The 22,160-nt window shown below is 52.6% G+C and overlaps 1 protein-coding gene and 1 long non-coding RNA gene across 6 annotated transcripts in view; one reads left to right on the forward strand and one right to left on the reverse strand.

Annotated features, from left to right (window-relative positions):
* OTUD7B (OTU deubiquitinase 7B) overlaps positions 1-22,160 on the forward strand; it is a 34,637-nt gene that overhangs the window by 7,186 nt on the left and 5,291 nt on the right. For 4 of the 5 annotated variants that reach the window (XR_014686225.1, XM_084500606.1, XM_084500604.1 and 1 more), the window contains exons 2-11: positions 5,331-5,479; positions 8,699-8,869; positions 9,080-9,295; positions 14,297-14,398; positions 15,403-15,530; positions 18,117-18,229; positions 19,005-19,132; positions 19,733-19,882; positions 20,261-20,375; positions 21,416-21,500. Coding sequence is in view for 4 of the 5 variants with exons in the window: in XM_084500606.1 (XP_084356732.1) it covers positions 5,407-5,479; positions 8,699-8,869; positions 9,080-9,295; positions 14,297-14,398; positions 15,403-15,530; positions 18,117-18,229; positions 19,005-19,132; positions 19,733-19,882; positions 20,261-20,375; positions 21,416-21,500 (1,281 nt within the window). In the remaining variant the exon portion in view is untranslated. Of the gene's footprint in view, positions 1-5,330; positions 5,480-5,584; positions 8,600-8,698; positions 8,870-9,079; positions 9,296-14,296; positions 14,399-15,402; positions 15,531-18,116; positions 18,230-19,004; positions 19,133-19,732; positions 19,883-20,260; positions 20,376-21,415; positions 21,501-22,160 lie in introns of those variants that run through there. The other variant, XM_084500607.1, reaches the window with a different exon arrangement.
* Positions 15,705-18,327, reverse strand: LOC311425096. Its single transcript, XR_014686226.1, has 2 exons — positions 18,078-18,327; positions 15,705-16,193 (listed from the first exon to the last, which is right to left on the reverse strand). It is a non-coding gene; the product is annotated as an uncharacterized lncRNA (long non-coding RNA).

Below are 22,160 nucleotides of genomic sequence, written 5' to 3' on the forward strand. Positions count from 1 at the left end.
CTGCTCTAAAAATGTGTGAATTCCCAGAGGTTTGGGTTTCCTAACGTTATTGCATGCCCACGTGCAGCATCCCGTGGTAGGTGATGCTGGGAAGAGGCTCTTGGAGATGTTCACAGCCTCAAAAAGGAGCCAGTTTTGGGACAGCGCTTCCTTCCCTCCAGGTTATGGCAGCCTCCAACATCACCTGTCTGTCCAGGCCTGGCCTGTCACCTGTTTGGGGCAGAATCTGAATATTTTGGCTCTGCCTCAGGGGACGCCGTGCTGAAGATGAGGAGCCGCAGCCCGCAGACCTGCCGAAGGTGCTGCTGGTTGCCTGCTTGGGGGTTGGCTGGACAAAGCATTGAAAAGCTGCACTTTTCTGAAGAAAAAGGAGAATAGAAAGTTAGGTGAACGTGCGCCACGTGGGCTCCGTGTGAGCAGCGCTGAGCTTTTAGCTGATTCCTTATCTTTATGGCCCTCGGAGAGAGATTGTGGGGTATGAAAGGAGCACGGAGGTTACGGGTGCTGGTGTTTGGGCTGAGGGAGAGGAAAGGTCAGCTCTCCGAAACACCCGGTCTGGTTTTATCTGGCTAGCAAGACGGCAAATTGTGAGGAAAACTGCAACCCTGAGGCCTGAAAGATGCCAGTGTTTGCCTCGGACGTAGGCTTCTCCTCGTCGCGAGGGGCGAGCAGCGCGACGCCGCATAGTTCCGAGCTGGCGTCACGGCAGCAGAGGCGGTGAACTCCAGGAATTCCTAACAGCCCAGGACATTGTGGTTTCTACAATGAGGTGGGCAGGCTTTCACGAAAATATTGACACCGGTGTCAGTGGGCTGGGGCTCTGTTGTCGCGTCCTTCGTGGGAGCCCTCGCCCGAGCTGTGTGGCGCCGCCGAGGCGAGGAGGAGGTTGGCCGGCTCTTGGGCTTTTCGGGCCCTTCTGCCTTGGTGGTTTTGTTTTTTGTTTTTTTCGTTCCTTTTGGTTGGTTTTCAGTTTAGCTTTGTTGCGTTGCTTCTTGCTTTGGGTCTGCCTGTGTTCCCCTGGGGTCTGTCGCGTTGCTTCGCCAACGTGCCAGAGGAGCAGGGCCGAAGGCCGCACGCGGCAGGGAAGGAGGGCAGCAGCCAGGCCGGTCGCCAACGTGGCCTTAAAATATTTGATAAGAGTAATTGGGATTAAAGCCTTCTGTAAAGTCAGTGCTTTTACAGCTTCTGGTGGGGGGCAGCTTCTTGTGGCGGGCTGTTGTGAGGTGAATAATCCCCAGCTCTGGTGTCTCATCAAAGCGCTTTGAGGAGATGCAGACCGTGGAAGAGGAAAATGTGAAGGAAACGCAAGCAGCTTTGCTGCCTGCCAGACAGGAGCCTGCTTGCGTAGCTTTGAGAAGGGTGTTAGTGCAAAATAAAGAATGCTTTCTTATAAAATAACAAAAAAGCCTCTCAATAATAACCCTTCACAAGTTGACTTCTTGCGCGGGCTGCGGCTCGCTGGGCAGAGGCGGCGGGGCAGGCGCGAGAGCAAAGCCCCCAAAACCCACATTCTGTGGTGACCAAACTGTGTTACAGTCAAATTATTCCCGTGGAAGTGAATTTCCACACTTCAAGGCAGAGCTGACTGTGAGGGAAAGGGAATAAGGCACTGCACCCATCCCTCCACCACCCCTCCATCTCGCTGCTGCTCTGTGTGCTGGGACATGGCCCAGAGGCCAGCAGATTGCAGAAATGGGTAACTCCTATCCCTTGGGAGTCTGGAAATCCAGCTGGGTGTAGATTTTGCAGTGTTCCCCCCAAATACGTTGGCTGCTGGGCGAATACACTGGCTCCCGGTGCCCCGTTCCAGGCGGTTTTACCGACGGGGTGCCAACAACAATGTGCAATTGTGAGCTTTACAGCAGACTGTTTATTCAAACAGAAATCTTTCTGAGGATTTAAGTGCGAATGAGGCACTCTTCTTCCCCAGAGATCTATTCTGGGCCTTGATGCAAGTCTTTTGGGAAGGATGTGAAGCCTCGTTGATGCGAGGCCGGCCCTTTAGATGTAAATCCTTCCCGGGCAGAGCTGCCTCCGCATCCCAGCTCCCACGGCGTGGTAGAGGTGGTGTCACCGATACCCCATCTACAAAGAAATGGAGTTTTGTGAAGTTTTGAAGGCCTCAGCGAGGTGAGCGTGACGGCCACCCCGTTGCCGTTCTTCCTTAGATAAATCGTTGCACGTAAATGTGTCTGCTGCTTCCCAGCGCGCTGCCAAGATACCGCAGGTACATAGCCCATGGGGCTGCGTGTAATAGGCGATGGCTTTGGGCCCGGAAAGCTGTTTACAAAGCATTTACCCCAAGGTGCCTGCCTGCCTGGCACTTGTGCTTGCTTTATCCGAGCACCGATCCTGCGCCGTTCGGGCTGCAGCGCCGTGCCGGTGCCAAAAGCGGTGAGAAAGCCTCTTGCTTCTCGCCAAAAAGCGATTTGGAGGAGATGATAGGGCCTTATCACAACAGGGGGATGACTGGGAAGCGCTCCTGCCTGGTGTTTAAATGTGATGACTGTTTTGAAACTCCGAAGAGCGTGGTTGGATTTGGAGCCTCGCTGGTCCCGGGCTGCGCGAGCTCCCCGAACGCCAGGAGCTGGTTGTGCTCCACGCCGTCATTTTCCCCCCAAAACAAGACTTTTATTGGTTTGAAGGGCTCAGAGTTACTTACTCTCAACTCCTTCTCGTGCCTGAAAATGCAATTAAGGGGAACATGTTGTCTTTCCATAGTCTTAAATTAGCGCCTTCCTGCTCTGCAGCCCCACGGTGAAATTAAACGAGAAAAACTTTGGAGGGTGCGAAATGGCTTGGAAATGCCTCGGAGTCACATAGGGGCTGGGGGCTGTCTGCTGGGAGGGAAATAGAAGGATTTTGGGGACAGTGGCTTGTCCCAAAGCACCCTTTGTGAGTGTCTCTGGGTATTGGGAGCTCCCCTTCCACTCGGCGTGGGCAACGAGGGGACCTCCAGGGGACGGGTCCGACCCCGTCTTTGCCTTCGGCAGGGAAGCGTCTCCCAAATTCCTCCCTTCCCTCCCGTGGGCGGGCAGTGTGCGGGGAATCGTTCTAATTTAAGCCTCTGCGAATTAAGGCAATTTGGTTTTGGCTCTTCACCAGTGGAAAAGGGGAGGTTTGGACGCCCTCCTTGTGACGGGAGCGCCGTGGATAGCAGCGGGAGACAGGGCTTGGGACATTCAGCTGGTGCTTTGCACAACGCCTTAAACAGCCAAAGCTTCGGGTGTGCAGAGCACTGCTTCTGGTGGCATTTTTTTTTTTTTCCTGGAATAGCTTAAAATGTAAATATTTGGAAAATAGCGTTTCCTCGCTGAGCGCTGATTATGAGGTGTTTCTGGGATGGCTTAAAGAAATGGACTTTATAATAACGAAAAAAAAATAATAGATGATTTCCAAGGTCATTTTGGGATTGTGTGCCGGGGTTATATGATACCTGTGGGGTCGGGAGTGACGTCTGTGTGGTGGGGATGCTGTCCTGGACCTGCCTGGCTTCCTGAGGAAGATCAAAGCGTGAATATTCATGAGTTAATTTGCTTAATTCCTGCGTCCTGCAAGTAACGGTGGAACCGCCTGCCTCTCGGGCCCGTGGGCTCCTGCTGTTGCACCCTGGTGTCCGTAACGTGGCGAGGAAGCTGCCGGGGGATTACAGCCAGCGCTGGAAGCTGCCCTAATCGCATCGTAAACGCCTACGTGCGCTCACACGCACGCATGTACGGGGGGATTTTGGCCTGCTTGACACCTGTGGGACTGACCCTGCCTGCTCCAGCCGTACCCAGAGCGATGCCAGCAACGCGTGGAGCTGCCTGGTGTGTAAAAAGCAGCATTTACTCCTAAAAAGGATCCCATTCAGCAAGGAACGTGGGATTTGAGGATTGCCTTGGGATGACAACAGCCTCGAGATCGCTCCGGTGATAAACGACATCAAGGAGCTTTTCTGTGTAAGGAGTGTATGATTAGAGAGCGTGGATTTAACCAACAAAGCCAGGGAATTCCAGATTAAAGCTCGTGTTTCACTTGCTGGGCTTGGTTTGGGAGTCGGTGCCGTTAGGGACTTCGGCCCATCTTTAGGAATAATCCCCACAAGCGGTGGTTTTGAGGCGCCAGCAGAGAAAACGGGTTTGCTCGTCTGTGCGATGCTGAAATTCCCTCTGCTGCTCTCAGGATGGCAACGCCGCTGTCAACCAGCCTTACGTGGTTTTTCCCCTCTTACTCACGTGCCAGATTTCAGCTTAGGAGGAGTTTTTTCCAGCAGGTCATGCTCCTTGACAGTCGATTTCTCTTTTTTTCCACCATAACCCTTTAACTGCAGGATCCTGCCGAGCGTTAGCCCGGTCCTGGCCTCGGCCGAGCGTGCTGCTCTCCGTCTGTGCCGCGAGGAATGCAGTAAATCAGGATCTGAACGCGAGGCACAGCACACACCTACGTGTGGCTTTCTGGATCTTAGGACCTGCTAAAAAGGAAGGTTTACAGCATGCACCTTCACGCTGGCTGGTTTTGTTCCCTTCCGGGAAGGAGATCGGCTCTCGGAAGGATTTCTGGGGGGCTGCCTTTGGAAACCTCTTGGTGGAGACTTTGGGGGCAGCAGGGTCTTGCAGCTGGGGCTGCCCACTGACTTGCATTTCCCCCGTCGTGGTCTTGCTGCCTTTGTCAGGTGGATCTGAAGGGCTCTCAAAGCTGCGAAAGGCAAAGGAAGCTTGAGGAAACAGCCCCGCAGGTCCGCGGCACTGGGGCCGGTTAAAATCAAGCACGGGAGAAACCGAGACGTTTCCCCTTCCTGGAGAGCTGGGCTGGGGCGTTCCTGTTCCTCTGCAAGCAGAGGAGGTTGCCCTGTGTGCCTGAAAGGCTTCTGGGTTTTATTTTCTGTAGGCAACTTCTGCTAATTGCGGCGCTTCCTTGGCACCGTTGCAGGGCTGCCTGCGCCTGGAGGGGTCGGGCGGTGCGGGCAGGTGGGCAGAGGTGAAAACCTTTCTGCCCCCAAACAACCTCGTTTCTCCTCCTGGGTGTTCCTCTGTGATTTTATGAAGAGGGGCACCCCCGAGTCGCTTTGAAATGAGAATTATTCCTCCCCAAAGCTGCCGAGCCTTTGGTGTGCCTGCGTCTGCAGCATCTCTCCGGCTCTGCCCTACAGAGGGCGAAGCCCAGGGAGGCCAGCAGCAGTCCTACAGCACGGTTATTTGGGGTTATTTAGGGGGTGGGAGGCATTCCCCCTTCCTCTGGGGGCACCTGCCATCGGATAGTTCGCAGCCAGCTCCGAGGCTGCTTCCCCGGGTTAATTATTTTGTGCCCTGTAACGCGAGCCGCGTGCGGTGTTGCTCTCTCGTTCCTAGATTGAGGCCGAGGTGCTGATCCGGGCGCCGTCGACCCCAGCTGCCGGGAGGAATCCATGAGCACACGGCCTTGGATATGGACATCGTCCTGTCGGATTTTGTTCGCTCAACGGGGGCAGAGCCGGGACTGGCCAGAGACCTGCTGGAAGGTAAATAAAGCCGGGGATAAAAGCAGGGAGGAGGCTGCTGGGGGTGACGGGGCTCCGAAGAGGGGCAGGGAGGCTGCTGGAGGTGTCAAAGCGGCGCCGTCAGCAGCGTGGTTGGTGAAATTCTGCCCCGGTTTCTCATTACGCATCCAGCAGCTAATGAATTTCACGTTTGGAAGGAGAACATGTCAAAGAGAGCCACGAAATCCCTCTGCTCATCCTCTGTTTGCTGCCAGCAGCGGTCCAGAACGGTGGCAAAACCTGGGGCTTTCTCCTGTGCCTTCTGCAGGATTGAAGGCACAGCACTAGGTGAAGGCTGCCTGTACTTCCCGAGCTGCAGAGGAGTAATTATACAGGCAAAACCGTGCTTTTACTGGTAGATCTTGTTCTGCTTGTGAAGGTGGTTTGATTATGCCCGTATAAATTGCTGTTTTGGTGGTATCTCTCCCTCCGCACCGCGAGCGGCGTGCTGCCGAGCCGCTGACCTCTCCTGGCAGCGTCCCTTTGTAGCCCGACGGACGTGGAGCCACGTCCAGCACCCGTCACGGGACGCTCCCAACAAACACGAAGATGCTGAGGAATCGCAGACAAGGCTCAAAAATCCATCATCATCATCATCATCACCACCACCTGCGCTCAGTCCGTTCGCTTTTAAGCAGGCAAGGCAGCCCCCGGGAGGCTCAGCACCCCACGCTGGCAGCATTCCAGTGCTCTGCCTACCTGCAGAAGATTTGTGCTTGCCCTAAAACACAGCCTGATGTCAAATCTCTGTCCCCCAACCTGCACGAGATCGAGAACTTGCTCGTTAGCGGTCGTGTTGAGCGTAGAGGCTGGGGGTGATCTGTTTGGTCACTGGGAGCTGCAGGAAGGGGGAGAGGAGAGAGGCTGCCAGGCCCGAATTTTGGGACCGGGAGCTTCCTTGCAAGCGTTGCCTTTGGGTTCATGTTGACAAAAGGCTGGTGAGTAAATATTGCTGTAATGCTGGAGGACGGAAACGTTGCATGTGAAGCAGAGAGGGCTATGCTTGGCAGTTAATTAACCAATATGCAATTAGACGACACAAGACCATGCTTGCTGTGATACCTCGGCTATAGAATCATCCTCTCGTCTTCGGAACAAAGGTGAGCCTGCGAGTTTGACTTCGCTGCAGAAGCTGCTGCAGGTTGCTGCTGAAGAACAAACTCCCACCTGTTTTTTGACCTCGTTTTGGGGGTGTTTCTGCCTCCCATCCCTTTTCTTGCGTAGCTTGAGCCCAGGGCTCGCTCCTGAAGCATCCACACCATCTCCTCCGCTTGCTGCCTCTTGGTGCCGTGACAGCGAGGCACTCAAAGCCCTGAAATCATTGCTCTAATCCGTGTCTTCAGGCAGTTTGCTCCAGCTCAGGGCCAGCAGGTGGAGGATGCCTTTCCTCGCCCGGCTCCCGTGAACCGTGTGCTGGCTGCAGGACTTCACCCGCTCAGCGTGCGGCCGCGGCGTCGCAGCGGAAGCCTGGCAAGCTGTGGCTTTTGTGGCGTGTTTCTGGCTTCTGGTTTTAGGTTTCTATGTTTCACGTCGGGATTTCTAATGGTATCTTTCAGAATTAACACTGACGCTTGCGATGGAAAAAAGTTAAAGCAGGTATTCCTCCAAATTTTCTCTCTCTCTCCCCTTCTGGCACGCCGGTTGATTTATTCTGACAGCAGTTGTTTTGCCTCGTTTTCACGATGCGCTGCTGAGCGCTGCTGTTTTTCCTGTAGTCTCTGTGGAATTGACAACTCCACGTGTGGAAATGAGGCGAGACAGATTTGTCTTTCCTTTTTTTTTGGTGTGTCTTAGTAAGGCTGTAGTGTGCAGTCAAACAAAAGAGCTGTACGAAGCGAACTAGTCAGACATGGAGTTTGAGGGCGAGCTGAGGAACTTGTGAGCTGTGGTTTTCTGCTCGTGCTTGGAGTTTCGTGCACGTTTCGATGCTGATTCTTTGGTTTTCATTTAAAAAATAAGAAGGCTCAAAAGGTGAACCTTAAAATAACTTTCTACTTGGAGACAGTCGCTAAATGTTGCGGATTACATCTCTCAAAAGGATTTAAATACTTGAAAAATGTATTTCCTTTTGGGAATTAGGCATAATGATTTCTTTTATTGTCTGTGAGCTATCACATAAACCAACTGACAGTTTATATCTCTCTTCTGTAGTGGAGTTACTATATATAAAGCTGGCTTGCTTTCTACGCTGTCTGCTAACTTGCAAATTTAAGAGCTTAGATTAACAGTGTTCATAAAAATCACAATTTTTGCAAATGTAAGCCATATGGTAGACTTTTTTTTGCTATATATTCTTGCTTTTGGAAGACAGTGGCTTCTAAAAGGTCAATTTATTACATACATGAGAGGCTCGAGTGTAGTACCATTTATTCTTCCAGCCCGCTGGGTAGTGTTAGCAGGAAGTGGAACTGCTCTCAGGATTCACCCGACTCCGCTAAGTTCAAGCTGAATAAGTTTTACTGAATAATTCATCTGCCTTGTAATGGCTTGAGCCTGCTGAAAAGTGTTGCAGCTACTGCCCAGCCTGGCTGGCACCTTGCTTGCTCTTTTATTTTGGGTGTCAGCTGGAAGAGAGGTGGGTGGCTGCCTCCTAAAAACCCCGGACAGGCGCTGGAGAAGTTAGGAACCCTCAGCTGCTGAGGTCGTGCTTGCTCCAGCGTTATCCTGCAATAACGTGGGGGGAGCAGAGAGCTGTCGGCTGCTCGACTTGGTCAGCAAAGGAGCGGCGTCGGCATCACGGCGGATTATCTTCACTGCAGCTTACGAAACAGCGCTCGGCGTGACCTGGAGCAGGGGGCTGCTTGCCTGGCACCGCTGGACACGGCACAGCCCGACCTGCCATTTTATGTTGACCCTGCCCTTCGTTTCGCAGCCAGAAGGCTAATTCGGGCAGAACCCAGGGTCTTGGGGGCTTTGTGGAGGTTTGGTGGACGTCCAGCCCCGGGAGCAGCAGCTCCCTCTGAGCTCAGCGCGCTCGAGGCACGCGTAATCCACCCCGTGGCACTGGTGGCAGCACAGCCAACATCTTCTGGGCGCTTCACGTTGAGTTATAGTTCTTTCAGAAACCCAGATCCTGGTTAAATACATCTTCAAATCCAACGGGTAAATAAAAAGCTATTACTAGCTTTTAGCATGGGTGGTTAGGAGCTGACTTGATTTCTCTCCCGTGATGGTGACCGCTGGTGATTCCTCCCAATCCAGGTAAAAACTGGGACCTGAGCGCAGCCCTGAGCGACTTCGAACAGCTACGGCAGGTGCACGCGGGGAACCTACCGCCCTCCTTCAACGAAGGACGCAGCTACAAACCCCCCGAGAAGGAGGCAGCCCGCGCGGGGCGACCGCCGCTGCAGCGGCAGGATGACATCGTGCAAGGTAAGCGCGTCTCGCTGCCCCGTAGCCCAGTCCCAAAGCTGCTAGGGAGTGGTTTGGTCTTCTCCTGGTGGCTGAAATATTTGTCAGAGCAATTCAGCTTCTGGCGACCAAAAAACGCGAGCTGAAGGCAGCGATTTTAATAACAGCTTCTGCGGAGTTTGCTGCTTCTGCACCGTTCAGGTGGTTTTTTCATCTTCCTTTCCCTCTCAGAAAAACGTCTGTCTCGAGGCATTTCCCACGCCAGCTCTACCATCGTCTCTCTGGCCCGTTCCCACGTCTCCAGCAACGGCAGCAGCGAGCACCTGCTGGAGATGCCCATTTCCACCTTCCAGTTGCCTGACCTCACGGTGTACACCGAGGAGTTCCGCAGCTTCATCGAGCGAGACCTCATCGAGCAGTCGATGCTGGTGGCGCTGGAGCAGGCTGGTGAGCATTTACACCCCGAATTCTTCTTTTTTTTTTTAATGCTAATGCAGCCAGTGGTGGCAATTTGCAGCGGCACCGACTGGAGTGTGCTGGCACACAAGCCTTAGGCGGTGGAGAACCGAGCAAGGGCGCGTATCTGTGCTAGATATTATTTCATCCCTTTTTATAGCGTGGTGCAAGAGTTGAGCAAGAGGCTGCTTCGCTTCGCCTGCAGACACCAAATGTAAATTGTGTGAGCCTGTCGTCATCGCTCATGCAGCTGAATGGTAATGCTCAGGAAAAAAAAAAAAAAGCTACATTATCTCACCACCTAAGCTTCCCCGTGCCCTGCGCTATCCCAGCGGCTTTACTGTGAGAAACTGGGGGGGGGGAGAAATCATTGCATAACACCACCAGCAGCTAATCATCACGGACAAATATCAGCAGTGATTACAGACGTTTCAGATCGATGATGCATTTTATACGCTTGCTGCTTCAATGCAGGGAAACTCGTCGGCTGGCTTTGTGTGTGTGCCCGGAGAGGAACCACGTCGGGAGCGCAGACGGGTTTGTTTTCCAACAAGCTGGGTTTCCTCCTGAATAGTTGCTAGGTGATCTGTAAATAAGATTGAGCTGGTGAATGAAGGGGACCTCCGTGCTGGCGGGGAACAACCTAATCCGTGTTACCAGGACAGCGTGCAGTTGGGACAGGGTGGGGAAAGAGGCAAACCAGGCGAGATCCGGGGAGCCCTTGCACCTCTCCTTTATTTCTGTCCACATACCTAGAAAACTGTTCCTTCAAGGAGAACGTGCGTTCTTCTTGTCAAATTTTAGTCCCATCCCGCTCCAGTGTTCCTGTAATAAATATTCTCATGTTTTGGGAATGAGCACTTGATCCAAGCGATCTCGTTACAGCGGCGTTGCTCTTCGTTGACTGTCAAGCTGTCGTGTCTAATGCAAATTCAAATGCACTTATCTGCATCTCTGCATCCAAGCAGGGCCCGGGCTGGGCATTGGATTGCTGCGTTTCAGCACAAACTCCAGCCCAGAGAACTCCGGTGCTTTCAAGCAGTTAGCATCTAGTTTTCAGCATAGATCTCTCAAGCTGTAATTCACCCGAATCCTTTCTGTGAACACAAAACACGTTGGAGGCATGTCTGTGACCCCGGACGAGGAGGCACGAGCTGTCAGCAGGGCAAGCAAGAGATTCCCGTGGCCTCAGAGGGAGCTGGATGAGGCCTCTTGGCTGTGCTTTTTCATCCGAGTGCTGGCGACACTTCCCAGTGTTAATGTTTAGTAATTGATTTTTTCAAAAGCGCCATCTGAAGGCAAAGTGTGCCTGCGTTATGTATGTGGGTTCGTTTATAAATGAATGTTTATCTTTAACAAAGGGCTGCGCTGCACATACAAAATCTTCCAGGCTCGATTTGAAGTAGGGTTTTGAGCACGGTGCTGTGATCTGCACCGATATCCTTTATTAATTTAGTATGCGCTGTCCTTAGGGGATTAAGCAGATATTTTATAGACCAATAAACGCGAAGATAACTCTTCGTGCTCTATCCAGAGCTCCCTTTACGCCGATGTGGCAGAGCAAGCACGCTTTCAAGTGGCTGTAAATCGTAACGCCGTCCTCTGGGGAAGCTGTTAACGTGCTCAGCGTTCTACGAAAAGGCCTTGGTGGAGCTGAAAATTTGGCCCTCGCTCCAACCTCAGCGCTTTTTGTTCGAGCCCTGCATGGTTTAAGCCTTGCCCCGTGTTCTGCAGGTGAAGTGTTTTCCTCGCCGCGCACCCGGGGGAGCAGCAGGCAGCGCCTTGCCCTGGGCTGTCCTAAAAATCAGCAAGAGTTGGAAGAAACCCCAGGCTGAGTTGCTGAGCCTTTGCTCCAAGGTCGGGCTTTCTCCCTGGGGTCAGGGAAGCAGCACCAAGCGCTTCTCCAAAATTCCCCCAGTGCATTGGCAAGGAGACTTCTGCTTCGCTCTCCAGGCTGATGCTGCAGTAAACATCTGTAGGTGGACTGTTAAAAACTGCTGAGTGAAGGGTTCGGCTCCTCTCCTCCCCGCCTGCTTGCTTCACTGCCGGAACGGTGGCAGAGGATTGGCGAGAGCAGGTTCCTCGTTCCTGGAATGCAAATCCCCTGCGTCTCGGAGCGAGCCATCAAAGCCACCGGCGCACGTCTGTCCCTTGGGAATGCATCACCCGGCTCCCGAGAAGCTTCTCAGCTGGGTTTAGCCCGTGCGTGGTCACAGGCACGTGTGTGCACGTCCCCCCCTCTGCCTTACGCACTAGCATCACACTTGCAAAGCTGCAAATATTTCAGCCCGTCAGTCACTGGCCAGCCTGGCTTCCCCGACAGGAGAGACGAGCTCACGGCTGGGGCCACCTGGCTCTGAAAGGCAGCTGAAATTCTCTTCCTTCGGCAGAGCAGCAGCGCAGCTGGTCGTAACACACCACAAACCTTCGCTTCTCGTCCCTCCTGACCCGTGGAAGAGGCTCAGCATTGAGGGAGAAAACAGCTGGGGATGGGTCAACGCGTTAGGAGCAGCTCTTTTTGCTGCCAGATCCCAAAACAAAGGGTTTTTTCCTGCAGGTATCATTTAAAGGAAAATTCGGATCAATTCGAAGAGGGAGGCTACAGGTGTATTATCGAACTTCAGACGTGATAAAGCAGCTTGCCACTTCCAGCTGCTCTTCTCCTTTTTTTTTTTTAACCAATAACCTAGTCCCAGGTCGTAGCCCTGCTCCTTCATCTCCAGCTTCAGCAAGGGAAGAAAATTCTTCTGCAGCAGCCACCCAAGCACGGCGGCGGGCGGTGGCGTCAGCCCGGGGAGCCCGAGGACAGCTCATCCCGGGAACGCCACCTCCATCACGCAGGGAGCACGGCCGTGTCAGCACGGCTCCGGAGTCCCTGGGTAGCCCCAGGGAAGCCGTTTGGTTTCTCCGTGAGTCAGGGCACGGCGCAGGGCGAGGAGGAGCATCGGGGCTGCTCCTTCCTCTTGGCGTGCCCCATTTCCGTGGTTCCTGTTGGAAGCACGTGCGGCGTTCCACAAAGCAGCGTTTGCGCGCAGGTTCCCGGTCCCTGCTGGAGCGAAGAAATGTTCTCCCCGTGCCACGAAACGTCCCAAAACATCCCCAAACCAGCTGTGTGGCGGGGCTGCGTCCCGTGGGAGCGGTGGTCCTGGTGTCCCCTGCAGAGGGGAGCTCCTGATCCTGGCTTCAGATGCACAAAAAAGCTGTCGCTGACCTCCCGGGCTTCAATTCTGGAGCTGTGTCAGCTCTCGGCAGGGCTTTTCTGCCAGCCAGCGGGGACAGCGGGGTGACAGCCTGGAGCTGAAAAGCAAAAGGGCAAACGAGAGGCAGCCGGGAGCTGGGGACGCTGCTGCGAGCGAGCTGGAAGCCAGCAAGAGCAAACTGCTTGGCGCTCGTCTGGGTTTGTCCTGCTCCTTGCAGCAGCATTTCTCGTGCTGCCGCGGAAGCGCTGATGGCAGGAAGATCCATTGTGCTCCCAAACGCAATTGTTTTCCCTTCTGCCTGCACGCAGAGCTGCCCGGCCCCGCTGCTAATAGCTGCGTGCGGAGAAATTGGGTTTTTAAACACTCGTAGGGGGCCTCGTGGCTTTTTTACTGCCTGGACACAAGCGAAACGCCCGGGGAGCGGCGACGTCCCCGAGCTCTGCGGTCGAATCCGGAAAAAGAGCAGCCAAAATCCTCCAGGAAAAAAACGTGCAGGGGCTCAAAAAGCTCGGCTCTGAGCGCGGTAGCCCCGCGTTTTTGTTTAGCAGTTGGGAGATGCTGGTTTTGCTTCTCGCTCTGCTCGCCTGGCGCCGCGCCACTTGGCGCGGGTTTGCGCCTCGGCCGTGCCAGGAGCTGTGCCGAGCGAGCCCAGCCCGCTTCTCCGAGCGGAGCTATTGTCTCCGGGCTGTGCACTGAACCCTTTTTTCAACTCCAGCAGGTTCCTTCCCTGATGCCGGGATGAGAAATGAGCAGCATCACGCCGCAGTTAGCCCTGCGTGCTGCGTTTTCCTGCCTTTATCTCCCGGCGGTGTTGGAAAGCAGCTTTCTGTCAGTGCCCCCGCTTCTGCTGCACAATTTCGATAAATCCTCTGCTCCCGTGAGAGCTGGGGTGGCTGCCAGGGGCCGTGCTCGGGAACAGGGATATTTGTTAGAAATATACAGCCGGGCGAGGCGCAGCCTAGCTGGAGTTGTGAGCCTGAGGTGGTAATTTCGTGCAGTTTTGTTTCCTGGATAAATGTTTAACTTCTAGCGTTGAGTTTAACTGCAGTGGATTTGTTAATTTTTCCGAGCTTCTATTTTTAGACACTCTGAAAACCTTCTCTCTTGACTCGTAGTAATTCAAGTGCCTGGTATTACCCAAAAGTTGCTATTTTTAAACCCGGTAAAGCGCCGTCAGTTTGCATTTTCGTTGGTGAAGCTGCTTAGCTGCTTGGCTCAGCAAAAGTTCCTGACGATTGTACCGAAACCAGTGAGCAGGGAAAAAATGACCGATGCGTTAAATAGGAGGGATCTGGTTGCTAAAAGCAACCCCAAGCAGCCTCGTTATTAGTTGGAGAAACTGGAAAAGTTGTTGGGCACCGTTTGGGACCGGCGCCCTGGATGTGTTCTCAGCAGGATGTTTTTTTTTGGGGGGTTGGGGGGAACTGGATAGAAGGAGAATGCTGCTCTGGGTTAAAGCCCTGGCTGGATTTGCTCCTGTTTTCAGCTTTCTCTCTAATTTGTGTGACCTAAAGCAAGGATTTTGCATTTTCCTGCCTGTCCTTGCAGCCTGGCCACCTCCCCAAGTCCCCACACTCTGCCCTTTTTGCTGCATTTCCGTGGCTCCTTTCTTCCAGGCACAGACCGGGCACGCAGCTCGCATCCGCGGGCCTCCCCATCACAAACCAAGCAGGCTGCACTCCTCATCTTTCTTTTTTTTTTTTTCTTTTCCCTTTCTTTTTGAGCAGATGAACCCAACGGCCCCGCGGCGCGTTAACGGGCCCCGTTTTCACGCTCTCCAATATCTCCCCAGGTCGCCTGAACTGGTGGGCGAACGTGGACCCCAGCTGCCAGCGGCTGCTCCCCCTGGCCACCACGGGCGACGGGAACTGCCTGCTGCACGCCGCCTCCCTGGGTAAGAGCCTTGTAGGGTGCAGGACTGGAAAAATAACCAAGTGGTTCCCTCCGGCCCTGGTAAGGAGCTCTGTGCGGGGAGATGTGCGGCCGCAGCTCCCCTTCCCCTCACTGGCTGCTTTGTGCCATCGGCCCGGGGAAGCTGACGCTGCTGGAGGAGGCGTGGGGAGAGCCCAGGACCCTGACCTGGCTCGGGGACAGGCTCTGCCCGTGGTGGCACCGAGCATTTCTCTCCTGCCCTGCAGGGAGCCATGGGCCCGCTGCTCGTCCCGGGTGAGCCTCAGTAGGTGCCCTCCTGGGGCTCAGCGGGAGAGGCTGAGCTGAAGGCGACGGGCTGCCAACCGCCTCTGTACTCCCCAAATTATTCTTTTTGGGGTTCAGCTTCTCCCCCTTCCCTTGGGCAAGTTTCCCCGTGGTTCTGAAGGAAATGGGAGATAGCAGAGGGCCCGTTCACACCGCAGAGTGGCCCCGCAGAGTGGGGAAGTTTCCAGGGCCTGGGTTTGCCTCCTGTGACTTCACCTTGTCAAACACGACAACCTTTTTGGAGGTTTCTACACTTCTAAATCACCCGGGTTGGGCATTTCCTTCGTGTGGCCGGCTCTGCTCAGACGCAGCAAAACCACAGCCTTGTTTCACCTGGTCTAAATTTGCCCTCGACAGATCAGCCCGGCGGAAAGCACCGTGTGATTTCATGAGCAAATATTTTGCTTCATCTGGGACATTCCTTAGAGCTGAAGGCAGCAGCTGCTGCTTTTAGCTGCGTAGAAGCTCGCTGCGGGTGGGAAAGGCAGGCTTTGGACAGGGGGCTGGGGGCTGTTGAATTTTTTCCTCGGTTTGGCCCTGCTCACCTCACATTTCTCTGCCCTTGTTTCCCAATTTACCACTTCCCTTGGTTTTGTGGCAGGTTGTAGGAGTTCAGCCGTGAGATAGCAGAAGAAGATGGGGAAACGCCAGCTCTCGCTAATCCTCTGCTGCTTTTTCCTCCCCCCCCTCCTCTCTGTGCAGGTATGTGGGGTTTCCACGATAGAGATCTCATGCTTCGCAAATCCCTTTATACCTTAATGGATAAAGGTGTGGAAAGGGAAGCCCTGAAGCGGAGGTGGCGCTGGCAGCAAACGCAGCAGAACAAGGAGGTAGGAACTGAACGCGGTCCTGGGAGCAGAGGGGAAAATCCTGAGAAAACATCCCGTAGGGAGGAAAAACAAAACAAAAAAAAAGGTCCTGAATTTTGGGCAAGTCTGTGGCTTGCAGTACTCGGCCGTGCCGTGATGAGAAATATCCTCCCCTCTAAATTATGGCTGTGAAGCTTTGGTGAAATGCTCTTTATTACAAGGGAGGAAAATCCCTTTATTGGCTCAGTGTTACGTCCACTGCTGATGGAAAACAAACGTCACCGCTCCCCGAAGCTCCAGCCTCGTCCAGGCTGCGAGGGTGTTGTTGGCAGCGCCAGGACACGATCGCTGCTGTGTTTTTAGGAGAAAAGAAGAGCTGTCGTGTAGGGCTCTCCTGCGATAAGATCACAAAGCTGCGCCTCTGTCGAGGCGTGGAGCTGCCTCCGCCACTAAAAAAGGAAACGGCGAGCTCGCCACATGAAAGGCTCCTCAAAGCTGCGACGTGCTCTCCCCCTGACAGCGGGGCCGTGGCTTTGTCAAGGCGGAAAGTTACCAGATGTCCCCGAATCGCGCCGTGGTGTTGTGAGCAGAGTAAACTTTTGTTTCCACCTGACACTGAAGGATGTTGTTTACTTTCCAACTTCCTTTTTATTTTTGGAAGGGCACGGAGATTAGCATCTCAGGCTGAAAAAAAAAAAAAAAAAAAAAACAGAGCTATTTCCCTGTTTGAAACAAGGTTGTTGATAAATAATTGGAGGTTTGACTGCTATTAAAAGCATGCTTTTGTTGCATCTCCTTAAACTGCGTGCTCAGGGCTATCTCCAGAACTAGCCACCAGCGAAGCACTGGGACTTGCAGACCTTAAAGGGCTTGAAAATACTCGGCGTGAGGGCTCGTTTGTGTCCTTCCCTTCTAATAACCCTCGGCAGAAGCTTCTCGGAGGCAGGCGGGTGTAGGTGGTGCCTGCAGTCAGGTGCAGCAGCCCAGCTTCAGCCGGTGTGGCAGGTACTGTGTAAGGGGTTGGCTGGAAGTCGGGGATTAGGAGCTCTTCCTTTCCAAATAAGCTCGGAAAGAGGCAGCCCAGGGTGATGGAAGCTGCTCTGGCTTGCCTAACCCACTCTGGGTACAATTCTCCTCCCTCTCTTTGCTTTACGCTCAGATCGATGATGAAAGAAGTCCCACTGGAGGCTTAACCAGGAGCAGGGAAACTTAATTAATGCCTCACTGAACGAGCAGGGAGCCGGCTGGGCTGTCAGCTGCTTCTGGTTCGTGGCTTGAAGGCTTTCTTGGCAGCTTCGTGGACTGAGGATGTTGTGTTTGGATGCTGGGGCTCTGATCACTGAGCCCAGGAAGAGAGGAGGAGGGCAGGGCTGCCTGCTCTTCCTCGTGCCAGTTTCAGCAGCTTGCCTCACGGCCTTAACGCGGCAGGCTCAAGCGTAGCTTTGTGTTTTAAGGTATTTCTCCCCTCGTTTGGGATTAATAAGGCTTAACGAGCCCTTTAACTCCTTGGGACCGTATTGGAAAGCTTCTCCATCGAGCAGAAGAGCAGCTTTTTGAGGAAAGGGCCGTGGTTTGCAGGGGCTTCCCTTGCACTGATTTTGGGGGTCTCGTGGTTCACGTGGTGTGACTGCAGAGTTGATGTTTGCATGCTCAGGAAATGTGAGTAAAACGTCGGTTTGAGTGCATGGACAAACAAGAAAGGACTGAAGGGATAAACAACTCAGCTTGACTGCAGCTCATAAAAGAATCTGCAGTGGCGGAAAAAATCCATCCCACTCTTATAATTAGCCATCGGGTCTTGCCTGTGCCATGGGCCTTGTGCCTCTTTGGAGAGCTAAAAAAGGATCAAGTGTGTTAAAATACCTCAGCGAGCCTTGTGTTGGATCCTTCTGGGCGTTACGGTGTCTTTCTTTTGTTTTCATAGCTCAGTAAGGAAGGAAAATAACTTCTAAAGGCAAACTTTAGCTGGTCCAGTCCTCATCCTCCCACTGGCGCTTGGCTGTAGGTTATGTCAGCTGTAATATTGGAGTGGTTAGAGTAAGAGGAAAGCTTTCCTCTCGTTCTGGGGGTTGAAATGTTTACTTCCACCCCACAAGGCTGAAAACTCTTCATTTTAGGCAGATTATCTCCCTGCTGGCTTGAAACTGCTGACTGGGAAATGTGTGCTTTTTTTCACAGAATCGGAGAATGTGAGGGATGTGTGCTTTTTTTTCACAGAATCGCAGAATATTTGGGGTTGGGAGGGGCCCTGGAAGATCCCCCTACTCCATTCCCTCATCCGAATCATCGATGAATACATTGAACAGCGCTCGTCCCAGTACTGACCCTTGAGGGACTCCACTAGATAGAGGCCTCCAGCTCGACTCCATCCCATTGACCACAACCCTCTGGCTTCTTCCCTTCAGCCAATTCACAGCCCACCTCCCACCCTGATTGTCCAGACCACGCTCCCTCAGTTTAGCATTTTTTTTGCATAAAATATTGATTATTTTTGCATAAATCCATAGAGAGATGTCGTGGCTGCGTGTACGAAGCATTGCTACAGAAATTGGGGGAAAAAAAACTCACCTTGAGGACTCTGTTCTGTCTGTTCTGTCCCTTTCCCAGTCTGGTCTCGTTTACACCGAAGAGGAGTGGCAGAAGGAGTGGAACGAGCTGATCAAGCTGGCCTCCAGCGAGCCCCGCGTGCACTACGGCACCAACGGAGGCAACTGCGGGGGGTACGTGGAGCACGCGAGCGCGCCGACGGGGCGTGCAAAGTGGCTGGGAGGCTTTCCAGCCTCCTGGCTGGGGTGTCCAGGGCTTAGGTGGCCATAATGAACATGGGACAGGGGGAAAAAAATGAAGAGAATATCTTCCTTAAATGTACAGCTTGGAATAATTTTCCCGAGGGCAGGTCCAGGGACCTGGCTGGGAGCAGCGGAGGGATTTGCTGCTTTGGACCCGCTTGTACGGGAGGGTTTTGAGGGGAGGGTTGAAGGATTGTGAAAAACAAGGAAAACATCCATTAAAATGTTATGGAAAGCCATCTCTCTAAATGCTGCCTGACCCCTTTTGTGGGGTAAAAGCTCTTTTTCCAGAATTGAACAAAATCCTAATCTTTTCTCACGTTTCATCATGTTGTTGGCTCCAAAATGAGAGCGATAAACAAAAGCTGAGAATTTCTGCAGTGTTCTCTCTCCCTCGGTGTTTCAAGGGCACTTTATCGCTGCAGCCATCCCAAACAAACACAACTTTTGAGGCTCTTTAGATAAGAGCCTCCAAGAAGTGCCAAGTAGCAATGTGGTATTTCCTGGAAACAAACCCTTGCCTCAGAATAGGACATTTTTTGGATCTGTCTCTGGGTCTAAAATACGAAATTAGAGGAAAGATGAAACTTAATGCCATTAATATGATCCAAGTCCATGCTGTTGCCTGTAAAGAACGCTTCCTGTCTTTAAAAGCAATGATTAAGTGCACGGAGGATGAAAAATTGATTTATTTCTTGTTTCCCAGCGTTGAAAGCTCCGAGGAACCTGTGTACGAGAGCCTGGAGGAGTTTCATGTCTTTGTCCTGGCCCACGTGCTGAAGAGACCCATAGTAGTGGTGGCAGACACGATGCTGCGGGACTCGGGGGGAGAAGGTAAGAATTGCACTCGTTTGTCTTTATTAATTGTGCGTGCTCAGGCTGTTTATTGCCTGTACACTGCTGCCACGGGCTCTTTCTGCTCCGTGGAGCCTGATTTTCAGCTGTCGATGAGCATGAGGCTGGGTGTGACTGTGCTGGAGGCTATGAGCCATAGAGCTGAGCATCACCGGCTGATCTGCTGCCTTTTCACACTGACTTTTCATCTTCTTGTGCCCCTACGCGTGTGTACAGATGGGAAATTCCGTTCCCTGCATGTAGTATTTTCCACTAGCAGACTTAATTTCCTGTCAGAAAAGATTCATCAATTACCATCACTCTGTGTGCAAATTTAACTTGTTTTTTTTGTGTGTGTGTGTGGAGGAGGGCTTTTGTAGAACCTACAGATTCATCCTGCAACTGTGTTCCTCCTGGTATAAAACGGATGTCTGGTTGGGGTTTGTTTTTGTTTTGTTTTTCTTTTTTTGCCCCTCAAGTTGATAGCTAATTGCAGGTAAAACCTTGAAGTGAAACAGCCTGTCCTGGAGCAGTTTCAGGATAAACAAGTCTTAACTCTCCAACCTATTATGAAAACTAATCAGCCCGATTTCTTTCCAGCCTTTGCCCCTATTCCCTTTGGAGGCATCTATCTTCCCCTGGAAGTTCCAGCCAACAAATGCCATCGCTCCCCTCTGGTTCTGGCATACGACCAAGCCCATTTCTCTGCCCTGGTATCCATGGAGCAGAAGGAACCCACGAAAGATCAAGGTAGGTGATGAACAAGCCCAGTGATTTACGTCCCGAGCCTGGCAGTCACAGCAGCACTCGTGCACGTTTTGGCACACCACCAGCGGCCGGCAGAACCGACACCCTTCTTGGGGAGCGCCCCGAGCTCGGCTGCTGATGCTGTGAAAAGTTGCCTTCTCATGGGGTTTAGACAGGCTGGAGGAAGAGGGTGACGTGAAGAAAGCTTAATTTATGTGGGGAGCATGCTGGAGATCAACGTCAGGCTTCTGTGTCGACTGCAGTTCAGGCGACTGATGGGAGATGCGGCGCAGAAGTGACAGGCGCTGTCGCCTGGGCGCAGCGTGCCAAACCTCGTCAATTCGGGCAGTAAGTGGGCTTTCTGTTCTCCTCCTCCTGCAGCTGTGATCCCCCTGACAGACTCCGAGCATAAGCTGCTCCCCGTGCACTTCGCCGTGGATCCCGGGAAGGATTGGCAGTGGGGGAAAGACGACAGTGACAACGTCAAGCTGGCCAGGTCGGTTGTCTGCACGCCGGAGCAGTCGCAGCCGCGCCGTTTGGTCTTTATTCCCAGCTGCTCACAAGCACTGGGGGGTTTCTTGTGTCTGGGTGGAAGTTGTGCTGGGGTATGAACCTGCTCAGTGCAGACAGAGCAGCTTTTTCTTTTTTTTTCCTTTTTTTTTTCTGATGTCCTGAGTGTTTTGGTATATTTTGGGAAGGGTGGTGACATCTTATCGGCTTCGATAAGGAGGGTCAGGTATTGTAGCCTGTGTTCTCCGGCACAAAAAGGTGCGTTTTTCCCTTCCTGCATCCTCAGAGAGAACAAATACCTTTGCCCATGAGCCCCAGGAGCCGGAGGGATGCTTGCAGGCAGACACCCGTCCTGGTTTGGGCTCAGACCACGGGCGAGCTGCGGCATGGTTTGGTAGCAGCGAGTTTCCTGTTATTGAGCCAGGAGTCACCAACAGTGGGCGTCGTGGTCGGGGAGCTGGAAGCATGACTTGTCCATCATATGACTTCGGGTTAGGAAACGTAAAAACCTCCAAGATCAGCACATTTATTAAAGCTCAGGGCAGGTTTTAGCGACACGGTATTACGTGGTACAGATACTTTGTTTTGAGTTTGTTTTTTGTTTTTTTTTTAAACTGATAGGAAATACTGTGTGTTTTTGATGGAAACAAAATGACAAATGGAAATTGTTGAGAAAACATCTTTGCTTTTTTTTTTTCTGAAGTTGTTTTTGTGGAGAGGAAAATCATTTTGAAACTAGCTCTGTTTAGATCTGTGACATCTGCTTTTTTGTTACTCGTCTCGTGTACCTGTAAGATTATTTGCCAGGTTGGTATTAATTTGTAGCAAACCCGATTCTGACATACAGGAATCTTCTAACTTATTCATTTCCTTTTTAATTAAAAGGCTTCAAAAACATTACCTTTTGTATTGCTGCTGCCTTGATGGTTTTTACCTGTTAAAACATGCATTTTAAACATAAATACAACAGGCAAATGCCTTGGTAAAGACTTGACTCTGACTTCTTGTGCTTGTTTCAAATTTTAGTGTGACGCTATCGTTGGAAGCCAAGCTGCACCTGCTGCACAGCTACATGAATGTTAAATGGATCACGCTGCCTTGTGACACGCAGGTAAGGAGACGAGGGGGGGTTTTCTTTAATTATTTAAGCCCCCCTTCTGCAGGGCCCGGCGGGAGCGAAGTCGTCATCTGCCCAGCCCTCCTTCACGTGAGGTTGTCTGTGCTTCCATTGGAAAAGGCAGCTAGCGCAGCTCCGAGCAGACAAACAGCTCGTGTTTTTGTGCCTGCGCGTTTCTCTCGAGCTTTTCCTGCCTGTTTTTGTCCTTCCTGCAAAGCTGAAGCGCAGCCCTCGCACGTCCTGCTGAGCGGCGCAGCCTGCTGTGTAGGTGTCTGGCAGCGAGGCCGGCTGCTGCCTATTCCAAGACAAACACAAACTGTTGGTTTGTGGCCACCAGAAGCTGACTTGCGGCTTGACTGTAATTTTCCTGGGACCTTTCGTTGTCGGGACTGACTCGTGGAGCTCTGGGAACTTCTGCCTGCTTCCAACATCCCCCTTAGCAGTGCGGGTGTCACCGGGCTGCCAGGCGTGAAGGATTTCTTTGTTTGTTAGCTTTTTATTGTTTGTGTTGCTTTTTTCTCCTCCTCTCTTTTGGAGAAAACTCCCCAAACTTACACGTGAGCTGCTCTGATCTGTCTGAAACCAGCACAAGGCCAGGGCGTGTGCTGAATTCTGCGGGTCGCTCTTTGGCTGCAGCGCTGACACGAAATAACT

Source organism: Aythya ferina (assembly GCF_964211825.1).
Source record: "Aythya ferina genome assembly, chromosome: 29".
In the NCBI taxonomy this organism is placed as follows: Eukaryota; Metazoa; Chordata; class Aves; order Anseriformes; family Anatidae; genus Aythya; species Aythya ferina.